The sequence below is a fragment of the Plectropomus leopardus genome, chromosome 15 (genome assembly GCF_026936395.1).
Source record: "Plectropomus leopardus strain MGB_pleo_1.0 chromosome 15, ASM2693639v1, whole genome shotgun sequence".
Taxonomy (NCBI): Eukaryota; Metazoa; Chordata; class Actinopteri; order Perciformes; family Serranidae; genus Plectropomus; species Plectropomus leopardus.
Genome location: NC_142190.1, coordinates 3,824,392 through 3,840,816, shown reverse-complemented (window position 1 = coordinate 3,840,816; position 16,425 = coordinate 3,824,392). Strand labels below are relative to the sequence as shown.

At 38.8% G+C, this 16,425-nt stretch overlaps 1 protein-coding gene across 1 annotated transcript; it reads right to left on the bottom strand.

Annotated features, from left to right (window-relative positions):
• Positions 1-1,771: 1,771 nt before the first annotated feature.
• tm7sf2 (transmembrane 7 superfamily member 2) lies at positions 1,772-16,395 on the bottom strand. The gene is made up of 11 exons (XM_042499475.2): positions 15,565-16,395; positions 14,664-14,746; positions 11,963-12,159; positions 11,243-11,297; positions 10,218-10,412; positions 8,998-9,101; positions 6,590-6,709; positions 6,271-6,439; positions 6,097-6,177; positions 5,872-5,994; positions 1,772-2,526 (listed from the first exon to the last, which is right to left on the bottom strand). The coding sequence occupies exons 1-11, from the start codon at positions 15,705-15,707 to the stop codon at positions 2,366-2,368; spliced, it is 1,431 nt and encodes a 476-aa protein (XP_042355409.1). The 5' UTR covers positions 15,708-16,395; the 3' UTR covers positions 1,772-2,365.
• Positions 16,396-16,425: the final 30 nt, after the last annotated feature.

Genomic DNA, 16,425 nt, shown 5'->3' with positions numbered 1-16,425 from the left:
TCATGAACTTTTCTCAGAAGATTCATAAAGTGGCACAAGAGCAAGAAAATGAAACAGAACAAAGGGGGGGGGGGGTACACATACAGTACATATACACACATGTACATACAGAATATAATGTATCAATTCAGCACAAATCTCACCACCATGCAGACACCCGTGGCATTATACAAGCACATTCCTAATTAGCACTTAGTGTATGAAAAACAACAGAAAATAGCTTGAGCGCTGTGTAGGCAAGGCCAGAGGCAGCTGTATTGCAAATGGGCTTAAAAGGTGAAAAATGAAGGTGTGCATGCATCAGCAGAGAGCTCTGTCATCCGCATGCACACGCCTCACCGCAACGTGAGAGAAATATAATTTGCAGTGTACACGCACACAAGATTTCTGCCTTAGTAAGCACCAAATTAAAAAAAACTTTTCCCAAGGTGACGCACCTTTCTGTTAACAATGTGAACACCTGTGAATCAACCTGCTCTGATTCAAAGCTTCAGGAAGGAGCAGAGCGTTAATGATGATTGAGGGCATTATTCAGGAGCCTCCGGCTGCATTTACTTGTACTAATGCACCTCATATACTTTTTGTTCCTTCAGAGTAATTCGCAACAGAGCGTATTCAAAGCCTGACAGAAAAAAAAGCAGTGAACGTCTGCTATTAAAGCACGAATGCCGGAGAGAGAATCCATTTAAACAGGATGATGATGACAGGTTGGAAAAGGTTATTAAAATCTGACACAGCTATTAGCTGCCATCTTCACAAGCTCGCAAAGGCGTAGATTCAGATCATCATACGAAGGCATAATGCATTTTTCTATGGACACATAATGTACACTGAGGGCATGTGAAGACATTATGTTTGCAAAAGCTCATTGCCAGAGAAAATGTTGTACGTTTCCCTAAACCACAAGCTGTTTACACTTTTATAGAAAATTATTTAGCAGATCATTTGTTTCAACACTGCTGTAATTGTGTGGTTATATTTAGGAACAAAAACAACTTGGTTATCGTTAGGAAAAGATCATGTTTTGGCTTAAAATGTCCAGTTTGGGTGCACAATCTTTGCTAGAGAAACAGCAATGCTTTCAGAAAAAAAACACCTGAATTTTGTGCCACTATGTCAGCAGGAAACAAAGCATTTTTTTGGAGGAAAAGGCCAAGTAAATGCAGATATATCTTAGTTTAAAAAATAAAGTTTTTGTGCTACTATCCAGGCAAGAAACACAACTATGTCTAATAAAAAAACAAAACTTCTTTTTGTGCCACTATTCCAGCAGGAAATACAGAGATGTCTCATAAAAAACAACCACTTTTCTACTGTTACCCTGGCTGGAAATGCATCAATATCTATTAAAAAAAACAGCACTTTTTGTGCCACAATACCAGCAAAACATGCAGCAATGTCTTGGTAAACAAACAATTTTTATGCCACTAGCCTGGCAAGAAACACTGTGACGTCTCATAAAATCAGCCACTTTTTGTGCTACCATCCCGCTGGAAAAACAGCCAAAGGTCACTCAAAAACATCAGGTTGCCACTGAAAACACAATAACTTGGCCAAAAACAACCAGTTTTGTTGATTGTTTGTCTCTAGCAGTGATCTGCGTTTTTCACGCATCGATTGATTTGATATTTGCATGAAATGAGCAAATGTAACATATCTGTGGTTTGCAGAAACGTACAGCGCCAACATTTTCTTCTGGCGAGTGGCCTGGTATCCTACAGTGCTCCAAGAGATTCAATTAGCTGTCTGTCTAATAAATGCAGCTAGGATGCATGATCAAGTGCTGTTTTGTATTTATTTATTTTAATTGTATTTCACAGAGAACAACATACTTACAAAAAAAAGAAGACGTTGTAGTAAAAACTTAAAAAAAAAAAACATGTTAAAAATGCTGTGACCCAGTCTTTTCATTCTAAAAAAAGGCACTGGTGTTTATATGGAAATGCATTTTATTTGTTATGTTTCTAGAATATTTTCTCGTTGAAATATTTTTTCTTCTATTCTTTTGCAACAACTTGTGTCATTTTTATAAGAAAAAACAAAAGGCCAGCACTGTTTTCAGATGTTAGCCGTTTATGCTGGAATGCTTTGGAGACGTGTGGCTCCTCTATCAGACCCCTGTAAGGTTTTAAAAGTCAAAATGCAATGAATTAGAAATAGTGATCCATTGAAAATCATCTTGTAATTGGACTGCAGCCTAACGAATCGAGGCTGATTAAAAACTGTGAGCTCCCTGCAGAATCCTAGTAGCAGCACCGCGTATTATTCGTGGTCCGTTTAACTGAAAATGGATTTAAATTTCGAGTTATTGCCAAGTTTGGAGGATGTGGCGAGACAGTTTTGGTCCATCTGTCTGCTTTCCTGTTCAGTAGATATATGGGAAGATCCTGTAGGGGACACGTCGGCAGTAGGTGTCCCACGCCAGCCCGTATTTGGCGCGACACTGTCTCTCGTCTCGGTCCTCTCGGTGAATCAGCAAGACGGTGAAATAAATGACATAGAAGTAAGGCAGGAGATGTGAGAATCCTAAAGAAAAGACGAGCACACAGAGACTGTCAGCAGGAGGAAACACAACAGAACAACAAAGAAAACTTAAAAATGTATGAATCACAGATGAAATTTAAAATGATCATCAAAACAGAGAAAACTGACACCTTTGTCTTATTATTCCCTGTCTGTGTAATTGCATTGTTCCATTTTATACTGTGTGTAGCTTTTATCTGTTGTTTTATTGTAATTGTTTAATCTTTGTGTCCGACAGTGCTGAGAGAGGCGCTTTTAAATAAAATGATTATTATTATTGATCAGGATTTGAATGACATCAAACAAGCTGTAATCAAGCTTCCTACGCAAATAGCTGTACATTTTCTTTTCAGTCCGTATTATACAAGAGCCCTGCAGTGAATGCCAGTTTAATTAAGCTTCTTTTTTTTTCAGAAAATACCTTTTTGTCTTTCAGTCGGGGTCTAAATGTGACCGCCGCACATCTTTTGTGAGTGCAGCTTTCAAACGTCTGGAAAACGCTGTCACGATTTCACTTTTTGGAGTTCATTTGTGACTTTTACAGCAGCAATTAAGGCAGAAACCACAGTACATCTCAATTACAAAGGCAGCTACAAAAGTGAGTCACGGAAAGTTTGAATAGCAATGAGCAGAATGTGTCAGCGGCAACAAAACGTCTGACAGCCACCATTACAGGAAGAGGGATTTCAGAGGAACATAAGGCAGCTTACACAAGAACAAAGACAACACATTGTTGCTGCCTTTAGTGCTTCTACATCAGTCACTAACACATTATAATTATCTAGTAGTTTTGGTGACTACCAAAACGTCTTCATAGCGCAGAGTATCGGAAACTGTCAGTTACTGGGTTAGCAGTGAACACTGAGTCAGATTTGTCATTTTGTTCGCCTTATTTCGGTCCTGGTTTAAAGGACCAGTGTGTGAGATCTAGCAGCATCTAGTGGCGAGGATTGAATATTGCAACCAGCTGAAACTTCTCCCAGTTTGAATTCCACCACTGTCTATTTTTTTGTCCCAGGACACGAATCATCCACAGAAGTCTTTTCCCTCCAGGATTTTGCAAAACAATTCATGCAAATTCGGGCAGTTTTTGTGAATTCTGCACAACCTTGCGATTTTTTTCCAATCACCGCAACTTTACCACAAATTTTACTGCACAGCTGCACACAGCGTATTGATCCACTCGGCCTCTCTCTTTTTATCTCCCTGCTTATCATGAGATTTACTTACTTACTTACGGTCTCCCAAGTGGCCGTGATCGTCTCTCCAAACCTCGTTTTAAAGTGTAGTAAACGTCGTTTGGATCGATTAAATATGATTCAAAATAATACAAAACTATCCACCGTACAAATTAAGGTTTTTTTTCGTCATTTTGCATCTCATTTTTATCTGCTTAATCTTGTGTGAAAGCATGCTGCAAAAACAGACAAATCTCCAACAAAGTTAATTTTCTCTTAATTTGAACGCCTAAAACATAGCAATTTGCATCACATTTTTTTTAGAAAAGCTGCCACAAATTAGGCATTTCAGGCTGCAACAATCACAAAAACAGCCTGAGAAATCCTGAGAGAAATGTCACTGTTTCTCTGACGCTATTTGGGACAGTAGGGGCTGCAGCTAATGTTTGCTCAGCTTGTTTTATTCATATCTTAAAATACAGACATCAGGTGACTTGAGTTTATCTGCTAAAATACATAGTTATAAATACCTGAGAGTGTAGCATAGAAATGTGGCTTAAAAATGGATTAAAAGTCCATTTATAATCGCTTCTGGCAGACAACCACCAGCCTGATGGATGTGCAAAGGGAAAATGATCCCACTAACAGGGTTTGAACATTGTTGGAATCATTTGGGATGATGTCAGTTCACACTAAAACTGGCCTTGTCTTTTTTGGACATTTTAATGCGGAAAAGTTGTATGTTATATCTTTAACTGGCTAATTTACTACTCACTGCCAAAGTTTGCCTATGAAAATGTTAACATTGGCTCTTCAAAACTGCGTACTGTAAATCATTTTGTCTGACTTGGGGGAAATCAAGAGTTAAGAACATCTGTATAAAAATGTCCAGTCTTTGCGCTGATTGTGTTGTTTGCTTGTGTAGATCATTAGGAGGCATCAGTGTTACACAGACTATTTCATGAGCAGAAAACTGCTTTAAAGGGTCTTTAAAATCCATATTTCCACAGCAACAACACATCACAATAAAACTTGTATAGAGAAGGAACAAACACACAGGCTGTTTTGGCGTGACTGTGGAGCTCCCCTCAGCTTTTAAGTATCTCTCAGTTCATTATTTTCATTTTCCAGCCTGCAACTAAATTGTTTTGGTTCAGTCTCACTGCTCAGATAGTGCCGATTTCTGCCGAAAAGCTCTTAAAACCCCACAGCACGCCACAAACCCGGCACCAAACAGCAGGCAGACACAGTTAGAGACTAGCTGGTGAATTCTGCAGAGCATTTAACATCTGGTGGAGAAAATTTGCTGATTTTTTTAAGGCATGCTGCACTGCAACAAAGACACAAACTACAAGCACTTAAATCTTACATGAAGAAAGCTGCTGGCCATAATAACAGACGACCATGTAAGATTTATCACTTAGTGAGCACTTTTGAGCAAATTTTTCCTCAATGTGACGCACTGACTGTCACCTCAAGTTGGTGGTGACCAAAACAGAGATAAAGTAGGAGTGAATAGTTGACTTATATTCACCCGGTGAACACATGAACGACTTAAAATGAGAGCTAATGTTGCTCATCACCTTTTAAAAATGACACTGGTAAAAAAAATAAATAAATAAATAAAAAAAAAAGTACAAGAAAATTACTTGAAAATTGGCAAAACAAACAAACCATAAAACCCTGCAAATAAACAAAAAACAAAGCAAACACAAAAAAAGGAAAGTAAAAAAATCATTTTTTAAAAAAGAAAAAGGAAGGACCTAAAAAATAATATAATAATTTTAAATATATATAACTGAAACAATTACAAATATATGCTATATATAAATATATGCATTTTTCCCCAAATCTACTAATTTCTTGCATGTTTGAGACATTTCCTGCCAAATTTCTTAGCATTTACTTATATTTACTTTATGTATATTTATATATGTTGACTTTACTTGAGGCTTCTGAATGCAGCACGGAAGTGATGTCAATCCAGGTTTCAAAGGGTTAAAAACTACTACACATCTATTTTTTTTTAATGATATGTCTGAATATAATTAATACTCAGCCTGATATTAATTTGTTATCAAAAACTTCCTCCACAGTTTCTAACAAAGACTCTTAGTTGAAGTTACAGCATCATGTCAGTGTGGCCACCGAGGCTTTTGAGCTGTCTTACCACACGGCAGCGACCACGCCAGGGCCATGAGGAGGTCACCGAGGTAATTTGGATGACGAACGAGACCCCACCAGCCCGACACCAGCAGCCGCTTCCCCGTTGCTGTGGCGATGGTCTCCAGTCCTGCGAGGGAAAATGTAAATACTTCAAAAAGTGCAAGTCACTTCAGAGATCAACGCTCGCTTCGCTCTGATTTAGACAAAAGATTGAAAATAAATGACTGACTTGCAACACTGGGATGTGTCGGGTCTCGTCTGAACTGGTTCTTCTGCGAGTTTGATTTTCTGAAAATATAATATCCAATACCTGATGGCAAAAAGAGAAATGATAACATCAGCATCTTTAACCGGGACGCGCAATATATTACTCACTAATGAACAAGCGCTTTCACATGATTACCATTCAGTGCTATTATAGCTGCTGCTCCCAGTGAACTGAGGGTCTGTGGGTGAACCACGAGGAAGGCAGCCTGCAGGCCGTACGTGAAGGGGACCCAGGCCAGGTCCCCGAACACCAGCATGAAGCCAAAACCGTCATGAACAATGTCCATGGTTGTCAGAACAGCTTCCTGTTAGAACGCAGCAGCACACGTGATGAAGTGAAACAGATCAGGTAATAAGTATGCGAGGCTTTGTGCATGTCTGCAGGATTAAAATGAGAGTTCAGGTAAACAGTAGACGTGTTTTTTTTTGATCTGTGACACAGCTGACCCACGCACCTCATTCCACAGAGCGTCGGCCACATACAGCAGCTGGAAACTGTTGACCAGTATCATGGCGAGCGAGGGGGAACCTCGAAGCTCCACCTCCTTCATCAGCATGCCGAGGTTTATGACCACCTGAGAGAAAAACAGATGGAGTCAATACAGAGTAACATCACCATATCGCAGGTTAGGCAGCCACATATATAAATTATATATCAATGAAAATTCATTTTGTTTAAAAATTGACTTATAAATCTACCTTCTGCCCTCTTCTACCTTATATATACAGTATATATGTATACTATATCTATATATACATAGATAGATAGAAAGAATTATCAAAACATATTATAATTTGTTTTTAGCATTTTTTTTTATCTAATTTCCCTGTTTGTTAATTTTTTGCTTTTCAAGGTAGGTTACTTCTTAAGTTGCTCTTTACCTTCTTCCCACATTTTTGACAAAAACAAGCCAGTTCGCTCAAAGAAACGTCCTACAATCCTAGAAATCCTCTAAAACCCTAGAAACATGTATGGGCTGCTGTGACTGGCCCCTGGCCTTCTGTGATTTAGCAAAAGTGGCCCCCAAACAAAGCAAGTTGAGTATCCTTGGTCTAATATTGCACGTGTCTGGATAATAAATGTAAACATTTACACATTCATAAAGGCCTGTAACTCTCTTGACAACCATGCACTTGATTTATCTATATTCTTTAAACCATTGTAAAAAAAATAAAAAATGTATAATATTAATTCATTTTATATATATTATTTTTGTTGATATTTTATCCATGTATTTTAACTTGCACTATTTAATGTCTTAGATTCTCATTTTAATAAAACATATTTAAACATATTTAATAAGTTAATTTGCTGGAAGGAGCCAGAGATTCAAGATTTTCATTACCAAAGACTGCTTCTCTGTAACTGCTGTGCACCTTAAATCATTTAGGACATTTAGCCTGTAAAGTGTCATAATTATCTATTGTAAGATGATGTAAGTTAAAAGTACATAAACATTCAACAGGAAGCAAAGATCTCCCACACACTGTCTGTGGCCAGCTGGTGGGAGCTTTTTCTGTCCGCTCCTACGCACCTGGCTCCAGAACATTCAGATGTGCAAAGGTTTGACAGTTTTTACTGTAAATACACAGAAAACAACATGAATAAATCTTGATCTTTTGCTGTCTCTGTGTTGTTTCTTGTGATGAGTGAAGATAATGAATGAATGAAGATAGTTTTTTGGATCTTACTTGAAATTCTCGGTGGGATTTCTTTATTTTGTCTCATTGGGTGTGATGACTCAGACACAGATAATGATGCCTGCCCTCCAACAAACGTCTCACTGTGTCAGGTCATCGGGGAGAAAAGTTTCTCATTTCAACTGCAAAACTCTCAGACTGCAAATTATTATCAGCAGAGAGTAACATCGCCACCTGTTGGTCCTGCTTGGCTCTCGGACAGAGATCACCATCAGCGTCACTTAAAACCTGGAACGTCATCACTTTTCCGTGTGCTGCGTCCAGAAAGCTTTCTCACGCATTTTAACGCTTGAAACCTGAGCGAACTGGCTTGATGTCTTTTGAAAACACGAATAAAAAGGCAAGAGCAACATGGCAAGGGATGTCAAATTGCAATAAATTAAGGTGGCAAGAAAATAGAAGGTAGAAAGTAGATTTAATAGTCATTTTTTTTAAACAAAGTTTAAAATTACGTTAGTTTAAAAATGACCTGAAAGTTTTCTGAGAGAGAGCGAGAGAGAAATTGCAAGAAATTAATAATAAAAACTACAATAATAGTAAAAGTAATAATAATAATAGTGATAGTCATACTAATAGTATTAGTAATAATAATAATGTTGTTGTTGTTATTATTATTATTAACCATTTTTATCTAGATTTTTTTGTCGTTAAGTTTTTGATTTTTTTTAAACATTTTTTTAACAGCTACATTTTGGGTAATTTTCTTGTAACTTGTAACTTCTCCCCATTTTTGCGAGTAATCAAGCCAATTTGCTCAGTTTCTAAGAGTTAATGTTCATTTATAGCTATACATTATTTAGACTCAAAATAAAGTGAAAGATTACGAAAGTTTCAACTTGACGTGTCACAACAGATTCAGATATTTATAATTTGTGTTTAATAAACACTTAAAATTTGTTGTAATCTTTGTTCTTTTAAAGGTCTTTTGCTTTTAAATTAAACTTTGCTTTAAATCCTCACTGTATGAAAAAAAAATTAGCAGCTAGAGTTCAATACATCCTCTAAAAGTAAAATATAAATTGGAGAATGATTCAGTAAATTCAGTAAAGCAACACACACACACACACACACACACACACACACACACACACACACACACACACACACACAGAGAGAAAACTGCAGGAGTGAACTGATGGTTCACTCCTGCAGGTTAACTCACCCAGCCAATCAGACCCGGTCTGAGCTCACAGAAATATTTCAGGTCAAAGTTTCCGACGCGGGGGTTTAGCTCCCGTCCGATGAAGAAGTCATACAGAGGATTTCCTAGAGGAGCCAGAGGGATTAATGTTTTTTTTAAAAAAAAAAAAAAATCATCATCATGAGGATCTGACATCAACAACATGAAAAGTTTAGATCACCTGTAAACATATTAAATCACTTTTTATTTGCTGTATATACCTGCAGACACTGACACAGACAACGTCAAAGGCTGAAAATCTTTAAAACTGAGAAAACAATGAATATGTTATGTTGTCGTTTAAGTATCCCTTCCTTAAAAAAAAGGTCCTTCATTTTAGAATATAATAGAAATACTCTGTTAATCCCATGAGGGAAATTGTTTTGTTAAAGCAGCGTCAGAGTGACAACTGAATAAAATATTTGTTAAAACTGTAAATGCAAATACATATACAAAGGAATGCACTTAACATAGAATAAAACAGAATAAAATAAAATAACATGAATAATAATTAAGATATGTATGTACATTATATACAGAGAACAAACAAAAAAAGCTTAAAAGATTAAAAAAGGAAATAAAAAGAAATAAATGTGCAAATTAGTGTGCAAAAAGTGAAGATGGAGTGAAAATATAGTTATGTGCAGAACTGTAAATGTAAATGTGAGTGTTGGTGTTACCTCTATCTGGATCTGTGTGACATTAAATGTAGTAAATTATTTAAAAAATATAAAGATATTAACCATTATTTTGAGATTTTATGATGCAACATCAGAGAAAAAGTTATTTATAGATAATGTATTTCATGCCTTTAAGGACTTTTTAAGGATCAGCAGGAACCCTGAAAAGCGAGAAGAGTCTGCAGCCATGTTAGAAGCCCTTTTTTAAGGCTGCAGCATTTTATCTTTTCACAAACTGGGCTGAACGTTATCATCAGTGAGCAGGAGCTGAATCACAGCGCTGGATGCTCTCTGGTTTCTGCCTTCAGATGCAGCAGAGCTCAGCACAGCCGGTGCAGCGGGGTCACCGTTCACTCTCTGCCTGCAGGCTCCGTGAAGCTTGGCCCACCGTTAGATAATTACCCAGAGGAATACCAAAATCTTCCACTACACAACAAAAAAAGCCTACAAATGCTCTGTGTTTTAAAATAGCATTTTTTTAAAAGGTGGATTGTTCCTTTATTGATGAATCTCCACTCTCACCTGTGTTGCCCCCCAAAGCGAGAGCATGAGCAGGAACCCAAAAGGAGCGGACGTAGAGGTAGACGGAGAGCAGGAATGACACTGCGATTGCACACACTGCCAGAGGCACCAGCAGCTCGAACAGATACCCCAGAGGAGCCCCGAGCACCAGCAAGAGCAGCAGCAGCAAACCGCTGATGCACAGGCCATGAAAACCTGAGGGAGACAAACAAACAAAGCTAAATGTTGCAGCCCGGGGAGAAAGAGATTCGCAGACTGACACTACAAAAAAAAAAAGTTGGAAGAGATTGAACTTCAGATTGTATTTACTCAAGTAAACTTTAGCTCAAGGTCAAATCAGCCAGAAACGCGTAGAGGTTAAACTGAAGATATATAAATATCCTTCTTAAAATAAAATGTCACAGTAAGAGCATTGTACTGCAGTAAAAGATAACAAATGCAATATTAAAAAAAAATGTGTAAAACTTGAAGCAAACTGTGAAATATTGCATCATAACACAACTATTCTCCATTACTCACGGCACAAACAAACAACGACACTGCCGAAAATCACATTTAAGACATGATTTAAAGATTAAATCTGTGTCTTAACATATGCATATTAACCCTTTAAAACAAGGTGAAATGGGCTTTATTTCTTTCAAAAACATGGAAAGAGGGAAATGAACAACTTAACAGAAATGGACCAAAAATGTGCCTGAAATTTTTAAAAGGTTACCAGATAATAAGCAACAAAAAAGAAAAGTAAAATACAAAAACAAAAAAGAAAATGACAAAGAAAAATAATTATTTCTTACTTTTATTTCATTTCTTTTTTTTCTTTTTTTTAACAGTTTTTGGGACATTTTCCCATGTTTTTGAAAGAAATAAATCCAATTCTCTCAGGTTTCAGAGGTTAAAATGCCTGTAAAAGGCATCTGAACAAAGCACAAGAAAACTGATGGCGATCTACTGTAGGTGTTAAAGGGTTAAAACGTATAATATGATACAACTCTCATGTTTCTAATAATCAGTAAGATAAATACCGTTTATGGGATACTTGAGACGCGTTCCATCCCTCAGCACTAATCCTTCAGACACCTGCAGGGAAACACACTCACTTTAAATCTGAACACAAAAACATCCTGTGTATTTATCACAAATTTAAACATAAATAGTTAGCCATGGTTAGTGAAAGTACATGAAAATGTATGTATCATCCAAACCAAATTTGGATTGAAGTCAACTGATCAAAAGTGTGCAATTCATAGAGTATCATGTATATAATATAACTAAGACCGAGCGATTTGGCTGACAATTATCACTTTGTTACAACATTTTCCAATATTACTACATATCACTACAAAATTACAGCTTACATTATGACATGTGTATGGAGCCAATGTCCTGCCAAAACTTAACAACCAAAAAAGATTAAATTAACTCAGAGCGCCACCTGCTGTCTTGGAGGGTGTATTACTTTCTTTTTTTCTGGCTATTGGCTTTTTTCTGGCTACATATTAACACTTAACTACCACTGATAAACACAACAAACAAAACAGCCCGTCTCATCAGTGTTGTGTTGCACTTCTTTTATTGTGAAGCACTTTAAGCTGTATTCCTGGTATGAAAAGTGCTCTATAAAGAAAGTTTTATTATTATCATTATTAATGTATTGACTGTGTTTATGTACCTCACACAACCCCACTTAAAAATATCCAAACTGTCCCTTTAACCTTAAAACCAGGCTGATGAACGCATCATACCTTTCCAAATGGCATCACGTAGAGGAGAGCGTGCAGAGCGATCCAGCCCAGCAGAATCACGAGAGCCAGAGGGTCCCATAAGTGGTCAGTGGAGGGGAGGGGAGGGGGCCACTGGAGCACACTGGCCTCCGGCGATCGACTCACACTGATCAGGAACAGCACCGTCAGCGGGAGGAAGATGGGGATGCATATGGCACCTGAGAGACGTTTACAGAGTCAGAAAGAAATGAAAAAGTGAAGCAGAATCACTAAGAAAACTTCTCAATGGAGCACAGCGAGACTAACTCCTGCGCGGCCATATTATTACAGCGAATGTGTGATGACTGTGAATAAATAAGCAGGTTGAATGACTGTGTAGCAAAAACAGATAGTTTAGCTGTCGGTGTGGGTGCAACAAAGCACGTGGTTCTCTTTCGCGTTGTCTCATCTGCAGTCTGCAGAGAGTTCAACCGTCGTGTTCGAAACATGAATTAAAAACAATCAGAGAGCAAAATGGAACACAGCAGGACACACACACACACACACACACACACACACACACAAACAGAGAAGCTGTGATGTATTTGATGTATTTTGGATCATGTCTATAATGAAATCTTACTTAAGTGATAATTATTTAATATAGCTGTAATAACAACCCAATCAACCAGTGATGCACGAGAATGACTGTTTCAGCAGATGAGAATGAGAGCGGAGCGGACACCTGCCGGAGACACCGACGGAGAATGAGAGCGCAGCGGACATTCGGACACACTGACGGAGACACCAACGGAGAATGAGAGCGGAGCGGACATTCGGACACACTGACAGAGACACCAACGGAGAATGAGAGTGGAGCGGACATTCGGACACACTGACGGAGACACCAACGGAGAATGAGAGTGGAGCGGACACCTGCCGGAGACACCTGAGCAGACACCAACTACACCGGCGGAGAATGAGAGCGGAGCGGACACCAGCGGAGACACCTGCGAGGACGCCAACGGAGGCACCGGCGGAGAATGACAGCAGAGCAGGCATTCAGAGACACAAGGGGAGATACCGGCAGAGAATGAGAGCAGAGCGGACACCAGCAGAGACACCTGTGGAGACACATGCGGAGACCCTGACGGAGACACCAGCGGAGAATGGAAGCGTAGCAGAATTTCCAAGACACCAGGGGAGATACCGGCAGAGAATGAGAGCGGAGGGGACACAGACGGAGACACCGGTGGAGAATGAGAGCAGAGCGGATCAGTAAGCATCAGTGGGCCTAACTCACCCCCGACTTTCACTTTCAATAGCTATGTCCCTACAAAACACCCATGTTTGAGGTCTAAAAAGCTGCAAGAATAACAGACACAGGCCAGTAACAAACACCCATGTTTGAAGACAGAAAAACTGCTGGAAAGAGTCACAGGTACAGTCACAGGGGGATAAAAAGCTGCAGAAAACAAAGCGAAGGGTCCCATAAAAAAATCCATGTATGGAGGCTGAAAAGCCACTGGAAAAAGAGCAATGGGTCCCTGAAAATTACTCATGTTTAAGGCCTAAAAAGCTGCAGGAAACACAGTGATGGGTCCCCAAAAAAAATCCCACATTTTGGAGCTGAATAGTCATTGGAAAAGGAGTCACAGGTCCCTAAAAATCACCCATGCTTGGTGGCTAAAAAATCTGCAGGAATAACAGACACAGGTTGGTAAAAAAAAAACCACCCACATTTGAAGGCTGAATAGCTGCTGGGAAAAAAGAGTCACAGGTTCCCAAAAAAACACCCATGTTTAGGGTCTAAAAAGCTGCAGAAATAATAGGCAAATATCAGTTAAAAAAACAACAAAAAAAACACCCACGTTTGAAGGCTATAAAGCTGCTAGAAAAAGAGTGATAATTCCCTAAAAACACCCACACTTGGGGGATAAAAAGCCAAAAGAATCTCAACAAAAGGTTCCTAAAAACATCCATGTTTGAAGGCTGATAAGTTTTGAGAAAAAGAGCAGCTAGTTGCTAAAATCCACCTACAACTGGGGGCTACAATGCTGATGGAAACAGCAATGACTCGCTAAACAACCAGTTTTGTTTGCTGGTCTTGAACGTTGGTCTGCACCTTCCCCTCCACCTCCAGATGACAAAGTCAGTTCTTTAACTTCATCACTTTAGAGATGTGTATGTGATATGTATGAAAAGGGCAAATGTGATGCATTTGTGGTTTGCAGAAACGTACAGTGCCGACATTTTCTTTTGACGACTGGGTTTGTACAGTCCTGTGTTTGATGGGAGGTCACTCTGTGTAACTAGTGATCTTCAGTGCAGCAAGTTTTGTCCTCTTATTATTTCTATCGTGGCTGCAGTTTGTTGATTTTAAGAAAGACAAAATTTCATGGCAACATATATGGCATATTATTAGAACTGATAACACTTTTTCTGGCATTTCTTTCTCTCTTGGATGAAATCTGACTTTTTCACCCAACATTCACCTTCAGTGTGCAGTAGTATGTAGGTAAGGCAGGTAAAAGCATGAACAAGTTGACACGGGATAAGAGTGCATGAACAAAATGAAAAGAAAATGTTTTGCTTTCTGCTCAGCTGCAGCACACGTGCTAGGAAAAGCTGCTATATAAAGTGGAGTTCATGGCTATATAAATGGTAAAATGAGTGAGATCAAATGCAGGTGGATGCTACGTGATGGTGCCGGGTTATGGCGGTCAGGTCTGCTGCGACTCACCCAGGGTTCCTCCAAACTCCCTCTCTGTGTCATGTGACGATCTGTGTTTGAGCGTTTGACTGCTTGGCCTCATTATTGGTCTCCTGTGGAAAAAATATTTTATTAAAACAGATATAATTCACTCAAAATGAAGACATGAGGAGCAAATAAATATAAATTAGACTGCAAATGACCAGAATCAAAGAGCCTTTTGATGATGGTAAAGTTTTAGTTTTACCAAAAGCTAAACATTATGTTAACAGTAGCTGTGGTCAGTGATGGAAGAAGTATGCAGTTTATTTATTGAGGTAAAAGTACTGGTGCCATATTTTAAAAATACTCTGTTCCAAGTAAAAGGCCTCCATTGAAAATGTTACTCAACAGAAAAACGTACTTTGAGTATTCAAAGTAAAAGTATTCCATGCAGAAGGATATGAGAAGGATATAAGTTGCTTGTTGCCTTCTCCCCGTGTTTTTGAAAGAAATTCAACCAATTTGCTCATGTTTCAAAGGGTTAACTACATAACTGACTGTGTAATTAACTAAATAACTAACTTACTAAATAATTAACTTAATAAATAATTAATTAAATAAGGACAAAAGGGAATTAAAGAGTGAATTATACTGCTGTCAACAAAAAGTAGGCTACATTGGATTTTTTGTTTTACATTCTGCAATATAATTTAAATGAGCTGTTAGCATGTTGAGTCCTTCTACTGCTGTGTGAGACAAAGTTCAGGTGTTGTGTTATTGCAGCTACATTTCTATTATGAAACGTGAGACCAAAGGCCGTGCAGTCTGCCACCCATTACCTGTTTAACCCAAAATGATCTGAGCGCGACAAAAACAACTTTGCAGAAAAACAGCGCATGTAAATGAGAAAGAAGCAGTTTGTCTTGTAACAGTAAATTCAGAGTCTTACCGGTGAAAAGCATGGAGGTGTAGACGGGAAAGTAATGATACTCTGATGTATCCATCCAGCAGCCTGCAGAGGAGAAAACGCCCCCGACACACGTTGACCAGCACGAAACTGCCTCTCAGCCAATCAGAGGCCGTCGCGGTCATCAGAAGAGGGTGGGGAAAAGAGGGTTCAGCCAATCAAAAGCGCGCATCAGGTGGCGACAGACGGAGCACGCTACAGAGAGGAAGTGACTGGAAGATGTTGTGAAATACACCTGAATTACACTACAATCTTGTTAAATTTTTCAGTTACACGACTTTAAAAACCCGTCTGTGAAACTGCAGCTGCAGATATTCTTGTCATTGCAAAACTATCTCTACTAGATTTTAAACTTTATATATAATTATAGTCAATAATATAATAAAATAACAACAATAATGATTAAAGAAGAAATGAATCAGGATGGGTCTGGTTGCCTGATTCTCCTGAGCCTGCCAGATTCCAGCTGCTGACACTGCCATCAGTGGGCAGTTATCAAAAAAACGACCTGGCCCAGCATCGCCCAAAACTTGCTCCGCTGGAAGAATTAAAGAGGACTGCATCCAGTTTCAAAACAAAGCGACACTGTGGAAGAATGCATCCAAACAAACCGTCACTGGGTCATTGTCAAAAAAATGACCTGGCCCAGCATCGGCCAAAACTCAGCACGCCAGAAGAAGTAAGTCGGGCCATGTCTGGTTGACCGACTGCTGAAATCTAATGAAAAACAGATAAATGACACCTCAAAATCAGGCAAAACAAGCTGGCCAAATTCCAGCCCAGCATCGGCCCAAACTCTACACCAGAAGAAAGAAATCAGGTCAAGTCTGACTGCCCAAAATC

Excerpts from the sequence above, each read along its gene's own strand:
- tm7sf2 (XM_042499475.2), bottom strand. The coding sequence starts at position 15,707 with ATGACCGCGACGGCCTCTGATTGGCTGAGAGGCAGTTTCGTGCTGGTC. Across the intron at positions 6,178-6,270 it reads AGCTATAATAGCACTGAATG|GTATTGGATATTATATTTTC; the intron begins GTAATCATGTGA and ends TTTTGCCATCAG. Across the intron at positions 5,995-6,096 it reads GACACATCCCAGTGTTGCAA|GACTGGAGACCATCGCCACA; the intron begins GTCAGTCATTTA and ends TTTCCCTCGCAG.